General features: G+C 36.1%; 1 protein-coding gene across 1 annotated transcript in view; it reads right to left on the reverse strand.

Annotated features, from left to right (window-relative positions):
• The window catches only part of RELN (reelin), a 440736-nt gene that overhangs the window by 132636 nt on the left and 287795 nt on the right, over positions 1-20305 (reverse strand). The window contains exons 13-20 of the mRNA XM_072965186.1: positions 17694-17806; positions 16468-16676; positions 15583-15711; positions 14528-14637; positions 12693-12759; positions 8453-8686; positions 7625-7786; positions 3147-3383 (exon numbers count right to left, since the gene is read on the reverse strand). Of these exons, the coding sequence (XP_072821287.1) occupies positions 3147-3383; positions 7625-7786; positions 8453-8686; positions 12693-12759; positions 14528-14637; positions 15583-15711; positions 16468-16676; positions 17694-17806 (1261 nt within the window). The remainder of the gene's footprint in view (positions 1-3146; positions 3384-7624; positions 7787-8452; positions 8687-12692; positions 12760-14527; positions 14638-15582; positions 15712-16467; positions 16677-17693; positions 17807-20305) is intronic.

Below are 20305 nucleotides of genomic sequence, written 5' to 3' on the forward strand. Positions count from 1 at the left end.
CCCTCACATTTTTACACATTTTGAAATCAAAAGTCCACATAATATGAAAGCAACATCCTTCCCTCCTGTATACTTAACTAGTCTACTAGATAAGACAGAAGAATGTAAATGTCCCTTGGTAGTATCACTAATAGTATTAGTCAAATAATCCTCAATAAACCTCAATTAAAGTAATTCCCTTAGTGATCTTAAACTATATGGAAGAGGTTTTAAAGACAATTTTTAGAACATAAAGCAGGCAGAGGTTTGGATATCAGACACTATGTCTGGAAGAAAGGAAAATACTACAAATAATTAAAAGCAACTCATTTCCCCATGGAAAACGTGCTCTAAGATGACACACTGTAAAGTGATTTATAGCATATTGACTGTAGTTCTTCTAATGAAAAAGCAATTGTCCAAGTTTTCCCTGGAGAACACTCTCAGTAACAACAATCCATGCTCATGGAAAGTCATGAGCTAGAAAATGAGAACCAAATGAACTCACAGCTGGGAAAAGCCAACGATAATTAATTTAACACCAGCCATTTGTAGAGAACATGTATACATTTCAAAATTTCCCTTGAGAGAAACAAGGTCACTGAAGGGCAGAGGCCACATATTTGAACGTGTTCAAAGAATTTTTATTTAGTAAGATAATATGCACCAAAGGTTTTGCATTAAAAAAAAACAACTTGTTTTAGGTCTAGGCAGTTATGATAAATAGTTGGTCAATAGCATCATTTGAATTTCAATATTGTAGTAAGTGTTTCTGAAAAACATCGCTAAAGTGAGTTCACGTTGAATTTGGACAGTATATTCCTCAAGAGCAGCAGAAAGAAAATGGTGTCATTAAAAGGGGCTTTATTCTGATTCATTGGCTAAGAAAATGGGAACAGTTTGAGATCTTCCATGTTGTTTTGTTTTAATGAGCAGAGAGCATTTTTCATGTTCTTATTAAAGTGAATAACGTATCTCTCTAGTCTCATTATCACCACCAGAGTATACTCTCTGTTGTTTTATAACCAAGACAACTCCTTTTTGTTTCAGAGAAGATTAGAAAGTCATATCTGATTGCTCACATGTGGTTGTTAATAAAACTCCCATGGTGCTGCTCAAGGTGCCCATGGGGATTGCACAATTATTTATATTTTCTTATAGTTTTCTATAATTATTGTGATTGTACTTTCACAGAGTAAATGTATCTCCACCAATTAAAGCAGTGGTGGGTTAAGAATATTCATCAGACTTGTGTGAAAGGATATTGTTCTTAGAGTTTTGATCAAAGCACAGAAATTAAACTGCTGTTATCATGCATTCAACCCAAGTGTTAAATTAAAATGCTCAGCAACTTTGGAGTTTATCTGAGCAGATGTTAACTATTTATGAAAAAATAAACACGATACAGGACTTGCATTCATGATATGATTCTTTGTTGTACTCTAAGTGCTGGAAAGAATAACTGCTACATGAACTTCGGGGATATAATTTATGGTACATGACCAGTTTGGATTATTGTTAACTCAGGTCAATTGAAAATTTCAGAATCATAAAATCCCAAAATCTCGTTTTGCTTTACATCTTTGTATTTTATTTGCTTCACTCCTTTATTTTCTTTGAAGACTCCAGGAGTAAGAAAGAACATGCATAAATACGAGCATTTGAGGCTATCAACTTGAAAACACACAATATAACCTTTCATACTTTGTTATATAGAAATTTCATTCTATCCAGTCAACAGTAGTGCTCGCAGCAAAAGTGATCAGCTGTACTTTCATTCCATTAGCTGTCATTTTGATGCTAGAATTTCAGCCTGCTGTGTGTGAGATGTGACTGTCCATGCACAATTCCCATCAAAGGTAATTTTCTGTGCAATGATGTGTAAAATTTACCTCTAATTATGATAAGGTCACTGATGGGTCATTTATGATATGCTCTCTGGAGACAATTGCAGAGAATAGCTTTTGGCAAGATTCATCTGGAGAAATTAAATTGGTCTGACCATGACTCAATAGAAAGTAAAAGTCTCTCAGAAAATTATTCCTCAATCATGCTTAAAGTTCTAAGGAACCCAGAGCGGGGCAGCATGCACAGTGGTGAAGGCTGTGGGTTTTGAAATTACACAGAGCTGACTTTTAATCTGGGATCATTGGGCCTAGAAAGTCCTACATGATCTGGCCTCCTGCATATCTCTTGGCTTCCATTTTTAACATTCGTTCCCTCCTTACCTAGGCTCCAGCACCAATGGCCCCTTTCCTGGTTTTTGAACATGCCATGGGAACAACCCATCACGCTCACTTTGGGAGTCTTGGCACCACCAAGTTTCCTACATTTGAATGCTCTTCCTTCCGTCTTCATGTGCCTGAAGCTTCCCATTCTTCCACTTTCCAATCAGTGAAACGCACCGTATCCACTCCCTGAACTATCTGAACAGCCTCCTCCTCCCTATCTAAAGTTGCCACCTCCTGACTCTAGTTAATCACAATTGTGTCATCTTACTGATATTCTTGAAGTCCTTATCATAGTCTTAAATTTTTTACTTCTTAATGTATAATTAAGTTTGCATATGACCATAGGAAGAAAAAAAAAAGTCTAAGAATGAAAGGTATCTTGACTAGGAGAGCCTACAATCTTGAAACCCCACTGATGTCAACTGTACAAGTCACTGGTCCAATACGGCTTGATAAAATGGATTAAAAACGAGATCTTAGTTAAAAAAAATCACAGATGGAAAAACTTCTTGGGCTTTATGTAAGACAGCATGAAAACAAAACTACTCATGAGCAATTTTATTAAAATTGTCATTAGAATGATTTCACTTTTCACTGTGATAATGGCGGGGCCTCCACGAAGGAAGACTATGTTAGTCGCTTCAGTTATTAACACTTTTTGAAGAGGGTTTTAATATATATTAGGGGGAGTATTCGAGATTAGTAAATATGGTGAAATTTTATATGTATTTAAATCTATCAGTATTTTATTTTCAGTCCTCCTTCCCAAGATACCTTATTATAGACATATTAATAATGACTTTTTAAATGGTCTACATTCAATAAATATTTGTCAGCAAATGACCAAGTGTTGGATGTACTAGAAGATCATCCTTGGGTTCCAATCCTTAATGCAAATTGTAACAGCAACAACAAGAACAAAGATAAAATCCTTACCAAAGGGTCCAGTCATGGCCACAGTATGGCTGAACATTTCCAAGGTAGAATCCCAGAGACTGAGTGACTTCCACAAGATTGGTAAAGTCAAGACTAATGCTGTTGAAAAGTACAGATGTCATGATAATCTCATCAATGGCCCATACATCCTCTCCCTGGGAAGAATGATATGGTTGCCACCATCTGAACTGAATTCCAAACTGTCTTGCATCATCTGGTAATTCTACAGAGATTATTCTAAAGGAGAAAATAGAAGTAAAAATTCAGATTACTTTGATTATCTTAAAATGTAAACATTTATAGCAGGATCGTTTTTTTCTGCAGTATCATATTAAAAAATTAATTCTTCCATTATGACAAACATTCTCGAGGTTTTCAATTTCCTGTCTGACTCCAACAAAGTCTTTCAACACTTCCAAAAATGTGACTTTGCTTTCATTCAGCTGCTGTTAGAAAAACAAACTCAATAAAACATAGTCATCAACATGGCAGGATTTGCCCAAAGCCTGGTAAAGGATCTCGGGCAGCTTGTTACACATATCATAGTTTTGGACTGGTTGGAACCATGGCACTTCCTCATTCCCATGAGTTTAGCATAGTGTGCGAGGTCACTTGCTGTGTCATGGTGGCTATGACAACAACCTGTATCTGACAAATGAGGAAGAAAATTAAGAATAATATCTAATTTCCAGGCGCAATCATTGTACACAGCAGCAGGAACTGTACATTAATTGCCACTGCAATAACATCTGCTTGAAAGCTCCATAAATCACAGCACCATGCTGCTCACGTCCATACACAAGGTGAGATGTGAAGCAAATGGCAAATGGAACATTTATCTCCATCAATGCACAATTAAACACCAGGAGAGGTGTTTGCAGTAAACACACACTGAAGGGACTGAATCTTTTTCCTAGTGAGTAAAGAAAAACTCTCTAAGACGAGATGACCAGTAGGATAACTTAGAAATAAATTATTTCAAAACTTCAATGTCTAAGACTGGATTTACTGAGAAATTAGACTGATTTTCATATTTGTATTATGTTCACCTTTAGTCATTGCACAAAGAAATGTTAAATCACATCTTGAAAATGTAATTTTTTACATACTGAAAGTTATTAAAAATAAACTCTATTTTCTCTTAAAATAATTTTTATATGAAAATATGAGTTGGAATAACATGACTACCGACACTGCTTATACAAACAGTAAAAAACTGGTAGGACTTTTTGCAATGTGAGAAAACATACTTTTTCAACTATGAAAAAATCAACGTTCAAATATAGAGATAGAAATTTAAAAACATTTCGTAAACTAGAAAGACATAGCAATACTATATTTATGGTTTTCAAATATTTTCCACAATTTGTGCTGATTATCTTTACCAATGTGAATTTATTAAAAGAAAAGAGTCAAATTCAGTTAACTGAGGTACTTTAGTAATTTTCACTTTATTTTTCTAAATATTTATTTGTTTATTAAATAATTAAACAGTACATTACTCATATTAACATATTAAGTATATAATGAAATAAAAAAATAAAACTGTGGTCAAATTGGCTCAACAATAAAAACATGCATTAATTTAATGATTTACTTAGCATTATGTTATTAGGAAATTATAATTTTCTTTTATATTAATAGTTTTAAAAGCAGTTACTATTCTCTCTGATGAAAATAAATGTAATTTTTAAAAATAACGACTGAGAAGACTTTCCTGGGCAACTTTAACGGAAAACAAAGTGTGTGATAACAGTAATTGAAGTGATCACTATTTTCCCCAGCAGAGAGATATTAAGACTGTGGGTCTGTAATCAGACTCCCAGGTTAAAGTCCCCATTTGACCCCTAATGGTTGATAACTTTGCCACCGCAGGGAAGATATTTAACTTCGATGTGCCTCAGCATCTCCACCTGTGAAACTGGGATAATACTACCCTTCCAGCAAAGTCAGAGACTTTTTTCTGTTTCTCACTTGTGTCGTAGCACCTACGTGAGTATCTGACACATAAAAAGGACTTAATAAATTCTTGCAGCATGAATGAAGAACATATCAGTATACCCTGAAAGAGATTCCAATACAGAGGCACAAGGAGGTTAGATGGTCTCTCATAGGCAGTTTTTAGGTGACAATGCCAGGCTATGGATCTAGTGAGCATGGCTCTAGAGTTTGTGTTCTTGACCTCTACGTTACACCCTGGGGTGCAGTGAGAGTCTGCTTTTCCCATGCTATGCATATCACAGTGGCTGGTCAGAACAGCTAAGGAACCATTTGGGCAGAACAGTCCTAGATGAGAACCCAGGGACTCAGGTTGACTTTTTGTCTCAATCTTCTTTTTTTGGATAGTTACTAAGCTCATGGATTTCTTCTCATCAGATACAGTTATCAAGTGAAAAATAAAGTATAATTAGACTTCATAATAATTTTAGAATAAAAAACAAGCCCTATAATTAAGAAAAATCTAGAATAATTTTAATCTCACCAGCAATATAAAGTTTTACATTAAGAAAAATACCAATTAGTTTATGAGACATTCTAGTCAGTTAGAATTAAAAGATTAACTTAGATATATTTATAGACATTAATTTTTATAAATAACAAGTATATAGAATTCTTTCATTGAGTGATTCACAGGTAAGCAAAATATAAGAAATCAGCTAGGAATAACAGTACTTAGCCAACGAGCATATTTAATTTATGGCTCACACTTCATTTTTGAACAACCATCGCAGAAAGGAACAATATGGAATTCACAGCAATTATGAGCAGCAATTTATACTGAAGAAAACACAGCAAATGGCTAAAGGCATCAAGATATAATTAACTGTCCTATGGAGAGTTTACATGGTTTGTATTATTTAGCATATAAAATACAATTTAGTGTCTAGGATATATCAAATTCTACTTTTGCCATGTCACCTTTTATTAATATTTATAAGAGAGAGGGAGGAAGGAAGAGTCTCTTGGACAGAGGCAATATATATAAAATGAAAGAAATCTTAGTGTCACTACCAAGTTGTCCTTTTAAAAAAATTTCCACTCTGATCTTAATCTTTCAAGCTGTACACATACCTAATGCTGAAAAGCCACCTTGATTCTTCTTAGAAGAAAAATGTTGCTGTCAAATCGCAGGCAAGATTAAGTGCACCTTTGCAATAGCACATTAAATGTGTAATTATTTTTCATACCAACAAAAATTTATTAAATTTCATGATACAGACTGATTACTAAATTTTGAAGCTGTCCATCCTTGTTAGAAAAATTGTGTTTTGGGCCAATTTAAATTGGAATGATGATTTTTTTCATGTTTTCATCATTATTATTATCAGCTTGATTTTTTCTTAATTTTCCTTTAATACTTACCATGGAGAGTCTATGAAACGTTTCCCTAGATTTCATACGTCTCTACCGAGTGAGAAAGTTGAGTTAAGCCTCATATTTACCCATACAGGGAAAAGACTCAACGCATCTGCTGCATTCTTACATTTTATAACATAGAATATTTATCACTCATAATAGTTAACTATTATCTCTGTCATATGCTACTTCATTTTCTAATGAAAATAAAAGTTCTCATCTATTTGCAAATACTTAAATATAAGTATAGCCCTAGGCAAAAATTTAAAGTATATAAAATTTATCATCAGTGCCCTGTCTTTTTGCCATGATGCTAAGGCAAACATCCGTGTCCACAGTGTTACCTCCTCTAGTGGTATTTTAACTTCCCCATCCTCCTCTTCTCTTGCTATTTTAAAGGAATTTCAGTGAGCAGATCAGTAAGCATTCTAGGAAAGAAGAGGATTCTTTGGACCCTTCCGAAAATCATAAATGATGATTAACAACCTCCCAACACTGAAGGATGGCCCTGCTTCCAGTAAAACTTAAATCTCACAATCATGACAATAGATTATGAAATACATAAGCCAAAGGAAGAAAGAAGTGGCCTGAAGAAAGGGCTTTAAATGTAGCCTCACACTCCATCTTTGCCAGGGACTCTATAAATGCTAGAAAAATTTCTTTGTACTCAATAGTTAATTATATTACATGAAAATTTAAAAAATATCCTGGCTATCAGATTGTATGAGTTATTATCTCATGTAATTTGTTGTAGTATATTATTATATATTGCTAACAAATATTTGTCAATAGCATTGATAATTTAGTACTATATTAAAATCATATCTAATAGTTTGCACTACAGTTGAACAAGGAAAACAGTATTAACTATTTTTCTCTTTCCAAAGCATCAAAATATTTCCCTTAGATGCACATTTCAGAATATGAGAAAAAATTTCTTCAAATTATTAAAAGTCAGTAGGACAAATGGATTAGAAGAATGTAGCTTCCTAGTTTTCCATTGCAAGATGCGTTAATCTTTGTCCTCATTGAAAAAGTATCTGGACTCATACCACTTGAATGATGATTTCCCCAGGAAGGAGATATCACCCTAACCATTTTCCAAATGCTTTCCAACATACCTGGGCTCATGATAGTTGAGATATGAATAATGCTCCAAGAGTTTCCACGTTATCCCATTATCATAAGAATAATGCAATAAAACACCTTCCCCAGGCTGGTCAGGGGCTCTGCATGTGCTCAGAACAGACTTGCTCCCCAGTCTCAATGTGAACTGGAGAAACCTAGACATGAATTATCTATAATTAGTGTGCATAAACATTTTTAATCATAACATTCATTTTAGCTTTTAAAGAATTTTGAACAAATTTAAATACCCAAAACCTGTAGGTTTCTATTCATCTCTCTTCATAAAATGTAAGTAATTTCACTGTGAGATGTATGAATATGTGTAGAAGATGAGGTCATTGCACGTGTTTTATAGATAGATATATCTATACAAGTACAACTATGTTTATGCTTTTTTGTGTACTATGTACTTGTGTACATACACTTAAAATGCCAATCATCCTTTTGCTGAATTATTTATTAGGTACTGGGGGAAGGGAAGATGTAAAGTAAATCTAATCAGCCTCTGCAAGCTGTCAAATAAATAAAACTACATAAATAATTAATTAGTCCTTGGCTTAAGAACAGTTTTAATGCTAACATTTCATATTTTAAAAAAATCTAGTCAGTAGTTAGTATCTTAGAGTCATTAGTGAGACTTGTAATTCATTAAAAATTAGGGCAAGTTAACCCTATATAAACTATAAACTTCCTCTCATCCTGGTTAAAAATTGGAAAATATATGTATTAGCAAAAAAGAAAAAACCCCAGAAAATTAATATATCTGAATTTGATCATTGTTATCTGCTTTCTGTATGTAGTTCCAGCATGCTGTAACTCACCTGGATTGTGAGCTGTCAAGGAAAGATGTAATTAGCTGACGCCTCCCATCTTTGTTGAAAACCAGGGCCTTACCACTGGCCAAGACACCACAGCTAAAGCTGACTTCAGCACCACGGATAGAGTAAAAGTTATGGTAAGAGGAGAGCCTGGAACTGCCAAAGCTTTCAGAAATAAACATGGGGAATGTCTGGGATGCCATCTCACAAGCTGGGCCGGAAAATCCAGGATCACATCTGAAAGAGAAACCAAGAAATTAAACCTTAAACTGTTGGTCCCTTCAGAGATTCCTGAACATACTTCGCGGAGGAGGAAGTCCAGAGGCCAGGATTTGACTGAATGGTAAACAAGTCTCATTAGTCTTTGGAGAATACTGAGTCTAACACTGGATATGGGAGAATCGACTGTAAATATTCCGGAAGAATACAATCTTTGCACAGTCCTGCTGTAAAAAGCTTATGATTAAAACAATAATTCAGTACTCACCTTCAACCAATGCCAGTAATTCATCTACAAATGCACCAGCATTCGTGCATATTTCCAACTTAAAATTTTTGTAAAAGGTATATATTATATGCATACAATTTTATTCATTATAATTTTCATTAAATTTGTAAAAGAAACAGCATAAATAAATACTTCTATAAGATTGTATTTTCATAAGATCCCTAGAACAAACATAAACATACATGTTATGTTTTTGACAGTAATTATTGGAAATATTTGGAAAAGATGGGAACATAAATCTCTTTATTTCCAACTAGATTGGAACTGTGAAGAGAATGCATACACCCTTGACCTAGATAGATGTCCTTAGCAGAACTGTGTTGTCTCTCAGTGGAATCCCACATTAGCAATGCTTCAAGAAAAAGAGAAAAGAAAAGAAAAAAACCCATGCACCACACACAACCACCTGCGTGCAGCCGTGTAAGAATGTGCTGTATTTATGTTAGCTGACTAGAATACATATGGAGCTCCGTCAGTGAGAAAACTCACCAGAGGTGACTTAACAATTGAATATCAGAAACTTCTTATATTTTAAGGAATTTACTCATCAGGAATTAGCTTCAAATTCTTTATTTTTACTGCACCATTTCTTTCTCACTACATTTATTATGTTGCCCATTATAAAATTAAACTGGTGTCTTTCTGGTGGGGTGGCAGGGTTCTCATCTAAGCATTCAAAACTTCTTAAAATCTGAAATAAGCCTTTTACAAAGTAAGTGTACCACTGAAGTGATCTTTTGGCACAACTCGTGAGGCTACTTCTTTAGCATTAGTGCTGAAACTGGGAACTATGCTGGCCTCACAGAGGGTCCATGGAGTGTGTGAATGTCCTGAAATCAAATGCCAATTTTTATGTGTATTGGGTATTCTTGGGGAGGTTCATAGTTATCAACATATTATTGAAGAGTCTGCACCCTAAAAAGCCAAGAACTACTGTTGCATGAAGTTGAGGATGTCTTGGCATTAGGGATGGGAGTGGGAATGAAAACCAATATTTACGGAGCATGTAAATGAGCCTCAAACAGTTAGCTTCTTTCACATGTCATCCCCTTGACTTAGTCAGACTCTGAATAGTCAAGCAGTTTCTAAAAAGGATAAAAAAAATCAGCTAAAGAGGACACATTTTAACATTGGGAAACAATATGGTTTACCATGGCCACCAACTGGAATTAGTGTCCCAAACAAGACTATTTATTGCCAGAGTGCTTTTCAGGGCAAATGCATATCTGTTTATTAAATGTGTCTTCTTCAGACTAGTGACTGAGGGAAACGCGATCATTTAGAGAAGACTCACAATGGAGTCAGTTCACATTTTGAAAATGTACTTTTAATCAAAATGTAAGCAATTGGGACAGAATGCTTGGTAAGGATTCCACTCATAAATATTTGTACCTTTTTAGCCTTTGTATTGCAATAAAACAGTGTGCTGGCAAACGCTGGCGATTTCACGAATGACGTGAATGGCTCTTTGGACTCCAAATCTGTCCCCTACTGGCTCAACTACCCACTCTTATATGTATCTGTAGAATTATGGTCACCCGGTACATCAGGGAGAAAGGCTCCATTGTTAAGACACAAGAATGACGCTTGTGCAGGAAAGTTTCTGATATTCTCTGTCCTTCTCATGAGCATCTCTAATAGAAATGAGCTTATCAGGATAAAAAGTTGTCAGTTTAGAAATCAGGCAAGAAAGTATTAGAAAGCAGGAGGGGTGGAATCCTGGTAGCAAATAACAGTAGAAACTAAGGGAGCAATGTAGGGAGAAAAACAGCTGCAGAGGCCCAAATTCAAGAGTCTGTTTAAAGGAACTAAGTGGTAGTGAATATGAATTACTTTCCTGTGGAATTTTGCTCAAACTGGACACGGCACATATTGCTGGAAGAGGAGGCAGGGGCCAAACATTTAGCTCAGTCGCAAAGGAACAAGGCCAATGAGTATTACATAAAACATTGTCAGAAATAGGGAAAAAACTAAAGTTCCAACTGGTGACACTATTTTGCAAAGCCTCAGAAGGAGGAAAAGGTTATTATTATTCAGGGTAATGTATAGTGTCAAAAAACCCCACAGATGCCCAAAGGCATAAAACTGCCATTCAGATTTCTGTTTGCAGCCATCAGAGGGGACACAGATGGTTGCCTTAACTAAACCACTTAATGCTAACAGAGATCATGTACACAGAAGAATGAAGTAGGAAGTACAACTACTGTAATTATAGGTAGGGCTTTTAGAAATAGCACTTCCTATTTTTATTAATAAATGTAGCTGTCACTTTGGATAATTTGTTTCCAAAACTTTTCAGGACAACTTCAGGAATTATAAAAATGTCTGGTTTCTTTGGGTTAACCTTATTTAAAAAGCACTAAGTAACAGGATGACCCGGTTACAGATAATGAATGAATGAAGATAACACCTTGAGGAAAACACCAGCTGATGTTTCATAGATCTAATGAGTCAGTGTTTTTGGTGGGGAGCTGGTAGTTTTATTAAAAAGTATAGAGATACTTAGTTTTGAGATATGAATAGGAACTTTTCATTTCTTTACATACATATAAAACATGTGCATTGTGCACAGTGGTTTTTTTGTTAATTAAAATCATTGAAATATAGTTAAAAAGTTAACCTGAGGCTCAAGATGGCAGGGTGAGAGGACTTGGAGCTCACTTCCGCCCACAAACACATCAAAAATACATCTACATGTGGAATAATTCTCATGGAAAACTAACTGGAAACTGGCAGAAGAACTCCTGTACAACTAAGGTTGCAAGAAAGATTGTCATGTAACTGGGTAGGATGGAAAAAAAGTCACTGAGTTGGGACACGTACCCCCAGGAGGGGTCTAAGAAGAAAAGAAGGACCTCATACGTATAATTTCCAAATGATCAGGTTCAAAGCCCCTGAATGGTCTTCCCATTAATTAATTATTTAACTGGGTAATTAATTAATTACTCTTGAAGACACAGACTAGACGATGTGTTGTTGAAAACTTATCTATATAACAAAGATTGTAATTTTAGGAATTCTCAGGTTATTTTATAAATTAAATATTATATGGGAATGACAATAAATATGAATATCTATTCTTGCTATAAATGTAGCAATGCTCTGGTGGTCACTAGATACTATACTATTACATTATTTATGTGTAAATTCATACTTTATGTTCAATGTCATTATCATTTAAAATTTTTTATACATTAGTTTGAAGACCCAAATGATTTCCAAAAGTGAGCAAGATTGCGAAGTTGTATCTAAAGGTGATGAATTTTCTCACCAAATCTGCTAAATTAGACCCACTCCAGTTTCCTTTAGCATTGGGTTTATGGGTCATTACTGATTTTTATAATTCATTTACAAACCATGCCAGGAATTAAAATATGACTCATGAACACTATAAGTTTATAGGAAAATATTGTATTGAAGAATGTAACTCCAGACAGAAAAGGCAGTCATCGAGGCTATGAAGAATTCAGACTGGTTCACAAATTTACACGAAGTATGCTACATTTGCTCACAATTTACCCTAAAAGAAAATTTATTTACTAATCAACTTCCACTTACAAAGTAAATTTAATATTCTATTACACTGAAATTCCATTTGGAATATGCTACTCTTGGTCTTGAAAAGATCTCAAAAGTCTAAAAAGGAAATTAAAACAAATCAACATGACCTATGGTTTCAGTACACATAGTACACATCAAAAAAAAGAAGGACAAATATTACTTAAAAATGCTTACTTGCAACCATGTCGAGTGCACTGTCCTCTGCCAGAACAGAATTTGAGACACGATGGACCAATATAAACTGCAGGGGAAGAGAGAGCACGTGAAAGACGGCACAGTCCCTGGGAGGGCCAAGAACACCCCCAGCGCATGGATCAAGTGCAGGAAGCAATCCTCGTGAATCTCGCTTCTTGGATGGGTGTTGTGCACAGGAGCCCAGGTGACATACGGAGTGCTGAGTGACAAGCTAAGGGCTTACCTATGAATCTGCCAGAACTGTTTTAACTTAAATAATCCTTTCAAGATTGTAATCTTTCACAGCTAAGAAGGCAGAGAACCTACGATTTGGGTTCCTTAACGCACTCTTCAGCAAAAGTGATTTCAGGCAGAATATTAGTGCTTTTGTCTTAGACTTTCTACAAAGTCTATATTCTTTAGCTAGAAATAAAAAAATTCTGCAAAGGATCAATTTGATTTATCACTAAATGGATAGGCTATAATTTAAAAACTGTAATTTCATTCTTCTCTGAGGAAAATCTGTAACATTGCAGATGATTGTTATATGTATTTCTAAGTTTTAATCCATCCTTCCTGAGGTGGGGAGTTAAAATCTGTGGTTGAGCACAAAGTCTTCCCACAATCCAGAGGCACATACTTACTCCTCAGAGCTAATTAACGGGTATAGCAATTCAAATGATATGCAAAATAATGGAAAAACCCCATTTTAACAAATTCACCTTTATATGTTTCTGCAAATACACTATGTTTATGTCTATATGTTTACACCCAAAGAACTCATGTGGTCTGCAAAGCCTAGGTCTTTCATAGGTCTTCTTTAAATATGGATTGTTGAAAAAAATTTACATTGGTTCATCAGCAAAATATCTTGCCTGAAGTCATTCCTGAGTTTCAAGAAGGTGAAACTTCTTGAATTAATTGTGTATCATTTTTAAAATTTTTCAAAAACAACAAAAAGATTGTTAAGAGATGGAAAGTCAGCATTAAACAACGGTGTAGGCTTTTCTTACTTTATAAAATCTACACGAGTCAGTGGCTATACCAAATTCGCTTACGTATTGACAGTTTATCCTTCTCTCCCCACTTCAACTTACTTGTAGTATAACCCTTCAGCCAAATTTATATACTCTCTGAAAATAAGAAATCTATGAATCCAGAGCTGGCTATTAATAACAAATACAAGAAATTTACAGCCACGCACTCCAACGGCTTAAAATATCTTCTCTCACGTGTACTTGTCATAAGTAATATTGGCTTTAAAATTATGCAAAGACTTATCAACATTTCACTGAAAAATTAAAGATAAAATAGGATATTTTATATTTCTAAAATTTCCTTTTATACTGCTTTCTGAAAAGGAGGTAGAAATGTCACTTCATAAGTTTCATTTTGGAGATGATGTTTCCTCATGTGTGGTGTCTGCATCCACACGGGAAGCACTCCAGATGTTGTACTAGTCACTAAGAGAAGAATGGGTCTTATTTTAAAACATGCAGTGTGTTAAGTATTTATGTTAATTTTGTATAAAACATTCAAGGGAAATGTTAGGATATCCCTTGTCATCAACTGTGAATTTGGGTTTCAGGGCTTTATGCATTTTAAAATTATGTATGTTGAAACAGTCTAGCATCTAATATTGCTGACTTCGCTGCCTTTTTTTTCTGATTGTGCATCCCTGGGCTTCTAACGGAATGCAAAGGAGAAAGGGAAGAAAGGGTGTTTAATGAATCGTGAGACCATGACTTAGAAATGTGATTAAGTCTGTGCTGATGAACAAAAGCATAGGAAGACTCTGCATCAATGGCATGTGATTATGACAGGCGTAAACTAACCATTATCAATTGCCCACATGTTTCCAAGGATTGGTCCTGTTTGTCTCCAGCGGATTCTGGTGTCCCGGGTTAGTGCTGCGTTAGGAAGGGGAATTGTTATTCGGTTCCACCTGCAAGAAATTTAGCACAAAACAGCTTCACAACCATGTTTGTATCTTTGGAATCTACTTTACATGTTTCTGATGTTCTAGACTCTGTATGCTTGAGATAGCACTAAAGTTTTGTGATAATCTCTTTAAATTCACCTGTGGAGTTTGTTTAAAGTTTTAAAACAGGTACGTAACTTCTAGGAACATCCATATTTATTTGGTTTTCAGACATTCTTTTTAGAAACTTTTACATCAATACTCAGACCTTGGATATTATTCTATGATAAGTATCCATGATGAGATAGGGTGCTAATTGGCATTGATTACTTCTTATTTTTTGCTATCCTCTAGTCCTGTGCATATTTTAAGACAGGCTAGGAAAGGAAATAATACTCAGCTTAATTTTGCATTCTTGGAAATATATTTACTATTTATCTAGTGCTTATTATGTAAGGTGGCAACTATTTCACGTAGTCATCTTTAATTCTCTAAACAGCCCTTAAAGGAGTGTATCATTGTCCTTAATTTATGTGGAAAGAAGTGGGAAGTTAGAGGGAGTGAATATCGTCCCATGAGTAGATCCCAGAACTAGGATTTGAACCGAGGTTTAATCCCAAAGTTTACCTTTCTTCTGCTTCTCTATGCTGCATCTTTCCATAAGTAAGAATTTTGGCAAATAAGCCTTTTGGCAATAACCACAGGATCACTATATAGAATTTAAATTTATGTAATCCAAAATATAAGAGCCAAGTACATAAAGAATGAATTACCCTATAAATTGTGATCTTGCATCAGATTTACCAAAGTTACTGTCTTTTTTTTTAAATGAGATCACTCCTAAATCAGCTAAAAAATAGCAGGCAGCTTCTTTACGTAGTATGTCAAAAACACTAGACTCAGGTTTACTCATTGATTCTGCATCTGCAACGTGGATACAAATGTCTTGCTGTCTTAGAATTTACTCACCCACTGTAGTTTTCAGAGGAGTAGATTGTGCTGTGGGGGAGGTGGGGTCCAGCACAGATCTCAGGCAAACATTCAGTGTGGAGCAGGGACCAGGAACGCCCATGGTTGGTAGAAAACTCTAAGCTGACACTGATGACATCAGAACCAGCACAACAGAAAAAGGGGCAAAGATAACAAAATGAAAAGAGTCATCTCTGGCTAAGTACATTAAACATCTGCAGAACTAGTGTAAAACACTTTAAGGAGCTGTTTACAAAATGATTGTCTTCCCCTCCGCTGGAGTCTGACCGGCCTTCAAAGGGCAAGCAGTTAAATTACTGCTATAGAAACAAACTATGCTTTAAAGACAACAAATGGTAACTTGAGTTTGTGCTCCTGAATTTGATAGATGGCCAAGTAATTACCATGTCTCACACTGCCACTTCATCCTGTGAATGTGAGACTGCCGAAATTCTTAGAAAGGACAAGAGCAACACTTCAGCAAGTGAAACCGAGAAGTCACAGCTCCTGAAGTGCTAATTGATTTCCATGCCTATTATCAGGGGGTCACGAACCAACATGAGGTCAAGCTTTTTTTCAGTTATTTGTTTTTTCTTCTCTCTCAGCAATCTGTCGGAATGGATGGCTGCCACAGCACAGGCAAACAGCTCTGACACCTCTGAGCCCAAGCTCTTAGAATGAAGTCATGTCTACTTCAAATCTAATGGTACTCTGCATTTTAACTGCACAAAAATTTTTTTGGGGGGTGGGGAGTGTATATTTTATTACTGGAGATTTTATTAAAAATCCAGCTGAAAACCTACTGAGAGGTTGCTCTGATTCAATGGCCAAGTCCACGTGTTCATTGTTAATTAGTCCACACACACACAGAATACAGTTTCCTACCTGTTTCCGGGTTGATGTGTTCCACATCCCAGATTAATGGAAAACTGTATCATGTGAGACATTGTAGAAGGGAGAACAGGTAAGACGTGGAAAAAATCAACAGCCCAGACATTCCTATTATGTCCTTGATGGTTCTTTTGCCTGAGACAAAATTTGGTGGCAGGAGTCTGAAGGTCAGGATTGATGACTACAGAAACCAAAGATGGAACCTTCAAAACAAAGGAAACCAAAATCACTCATAATCTTCCCTATGTGAGATGGTGTGAATTCTCCTAGATTCAGTCTTGCAATTACTATGTACTCAACTGCCATTTATTAAGCACCAAGCAATATCCTGGGTATCCCATTTGTTATTTCATGTAGAAAATGCTGCCCGCAGGAGGCATTCATTTCAGTCACTCAGAACTCCTCCTTTGGAGACACTTGGAACTCTCTGTGTGTGACTGATCAGGCCCTCTCTACCTGGAGGTAAACTGCTGTCAGGTCTTCAAAAGTTATCAAAGCATATGCTTTATCCACCTCAGCACAAGACAAAGGTAACTTCACATTTACATTTGTCATCAGTCCTCTCTTATTTGTATAATATGAATGGTTTGCCAAACTAGGTGTGCTGAAAATAGGACTCTAAGAAGAAAGAGCCAAAGCCCATGAGTTAATCCTCACTGCTTACATAACTGATGTGGTCTGAGGCACGCAAATGGCCAGAGAAGGTCTAACCCTTCCTAGTCACCTCTGGAAAGGTGGTCTACTAGGAAATTCCAAATGATATAACTTGGGTGACCCTAGCATGTGGAGTGTGCTGGATACCTTCTTTGATTTTCCCCTTTTTTTTTCCTGTCAGGGGAGAGGTACTGCGGATTGAACCCAGAACCTTGTGCATGCTAAGTACATATTCTACCACTGAGCCATACCCTCCCCGCCCCGCTGCTGTCCCCTATCTTAACCTGGCTGTGTTTATCTGCTGTCTTCCTACCTGAAGCTACCTGCCTTACTGTCTCTGATGGACTACCATTCATTCTTCCTGATAAAATCTCATTTTTTTTAATATCAGGAAAAAAAGTAAATGCCAAAATGTTCAAGTCACTTTTAAAGAAATGAGGCAACTTCCTTGGCTGTCAGAAGAGAGATTCATCCTCTGTATCTAGCACGGTCTTCATGGTTTGGACCTGAATTTGTCTAGAGAGGTCTGGAGCAGGGCCATCTGACGCACAGATTGGCATGTGTACCTTATATGAGGAATAGGAAAGAGTATCCAGGGCAACGTGCTCTTTCCTTCCTTCAGTCTTTGCATACAGGATGATGTCATTTTCATGAGAATCTCCAGGGTCACACATTCCTCCTGCACAACAAATTTTAAGTGTTAGTAACCAACCTGCATCCATAAACATGTCAAAGACAGACAGTGTTAAATTTCAGAATAAAAAATAATTATAAAACCCAGATGTCAGTTAAGAATGACCCTAAACAAAGGTAACCCGACCCAAAGATACAATCTATGAAGATAGTCCAGATAGGCATGCTGAAGATCAAAGACTTGACATTTCTGAAGGCCAAAGTAACTAATGAGATTGCTTGAATAATAGCCTGCAATGAGCTGGGTGACATGTCCATATTTTAACCCACATTAAAGAAATGTGCTCTGTTTTTATAAGCCTTGACTTCCTTATATGTGAGGTCTTTATCGCCAAAGTTCAGAACCTGTTGGCTATGGTTTTAAAAAAAAATGTGGTGACTTACTGAATCAAAGATTTCTGAACTAAGATTATTTAAACTGTTCCGTGTAGTGTCTTTAATATTTTAGCACATACTAGGTATCTGTATTTTAGATGCAGTTTATTTTACATTTTTTATTTTTACTTTTGGTACCTCAGTTGACTGTTGGAAGGTACACAGAGTAGTTTATTCCTTAGCACTACTTTACAATCATATGAAATGACATAACACTACAATTGAGAGGTAACCAAGATCACCCTGATGATGAGACTGAATAACAGAGCAAGTACCTGAAAACTAGCTGGTAGAAGAGCCAAGAGTCAATGTTTTCTCTTTTAACCCTTGACCCTCTCTTCCTTTCACTACTGCATTCGGCCAATGATTCTTATTATTGCTGGCTTCTACCAGTTATCTACTTAACCTGGATTTTAAAGGATTACATGTCTAACTAGAAACCTCCCCCCCCCACCCCCACCATTATCCTTCACAACAGCACCACCCATAATAGGAGTGTAGACAGGTATGTGGATTTCCTGGCAAATATTCTATCCCTAAGGTTTAAAATTTATAACATTGACTTCTAATTTTATCATTTCTTTCAAAACACCTCCTCCGGCTCTTAAATCAACTACCATCAATGTTAGTTTTTATCTACAGGCAATTTTTGTGGCTAATACTCTACGGTGACAGAAAGGCGACCTCCAAACTCTAGAATAAGGTTACTCTCTGAGAGTTAACCTAGTAAAATCAGTAAATAACGCCCAAGACTCGCCGTCTGTATAAATAAGTAAAGTGTCAATTATTGCAAGTGTCTGGCTTAAACTCAAGCTGGGTAACTGGGGTCAGATCTTGGAGAGAAATCACTGAAATGTGATGTTAAGTAAGAAAGCTAAAACCTGACCAGTACAAGAAAGATCATCACAACAGAAGTAACTTGGATGGTTACTTGTGAGATCTGGCATGTTAACACCTGTTAGACGTATGTAACTTGGCATATAATAAATACTTACTGAGTTAAGTAATCTGAACTGAGAGTAGAGAAGCCAGGTACTGTGATAAAGTAGACCTCATCCTAAAAGATATTTATTGTTCAAGAACAACAACCTGTAGAGAAAATCTCCTAATTTCGACATTCGATGTAATTTTTAGCATTTCACTACACACTCCAAGACAATGGTAAATATAGCTAGTAAAGCCATTCTAAATGACAGTCTGGGGTGGGGGGGTAGAACAACATGAAAACTAAATTCTCTTTTTAAAAATGTAACTTTTAAAAACTGAGTATTGAGCCTATATGAAAGGCAAACCAAATAAGACCCCCCCAAAAAAGGTGAAAGGTCACAGGCAGTGTGGGTTTAAAGCACTACATCCAGAGACATAGGAACTGAACCTTCAGCTCTCCCTAATTTCATTAATTTGTTCCCTGTAAATCTTCTCTGCTCTCCCAAGATCGGTTCGTGAACTGCACCTGCCTTTCAGAGAGAAGGGGAATCCACGTGGGAGCCTCATCCAGCCCACAATGACAGAAGAAGAAAGTCCAAAAGGAGCTCAGACTTTAAAATGATGACAGACTTTATCTGAAAGATCCCCCTGGGGGCAATTTACCAGTTCTGTGAAGTTTCAGTGACAGCAGCTCCTACAGAAAGATATGGATTCTTCCTCAGCTTCATTGGCTTTGATGTACTGTGGGAAGGTATGACTCCAGGAGCGCTTTGTACAGCAATTAAGGTACAGAAGATTTTGATAGAAACTAGATGGACAGCTAGTTTTAAAATATTTTAAATCTTGTCTTAAGTAGCTTTTAAGACACTTACATTAAGAAAGTGGTTCTGTTATTTACTATGCACAGGACATTGGGCCTGAAGGGGAAACAAATCCTGACCTCAAAAAGTTTGTAAGTTAGCAAGGAACTAATACATATGGCTAATATACATGAGAGAAAGATAATCAGCAGTAAACTGTGTTGTGTTGCCATAACTCTAGTCAAAATTCGTTGAAAAGAGACACAAATGGAGGCTAAAAGAGCTGGGCATACAGGAGGTGCTCAGTAAATATTTGTTGAAGGAATAATAAACAAAAAACCAAATGATGTAAATCAGGTAATTTTTGTCTTGTTCACTGCATT

Source organism: Vicugna pacos, chromosome 7 (assembly GCF_048564905.1).
Source record: "Vicugna pacos chromosome 7, VicPac4, whole genome shotgun sequence".
NCBI classification, from domain to species: Eukaryota; Metazoa; Chordata; class Mammalia; order Artiodactyla; family Camelidae; genus Vicugna; species Vicugna pacos.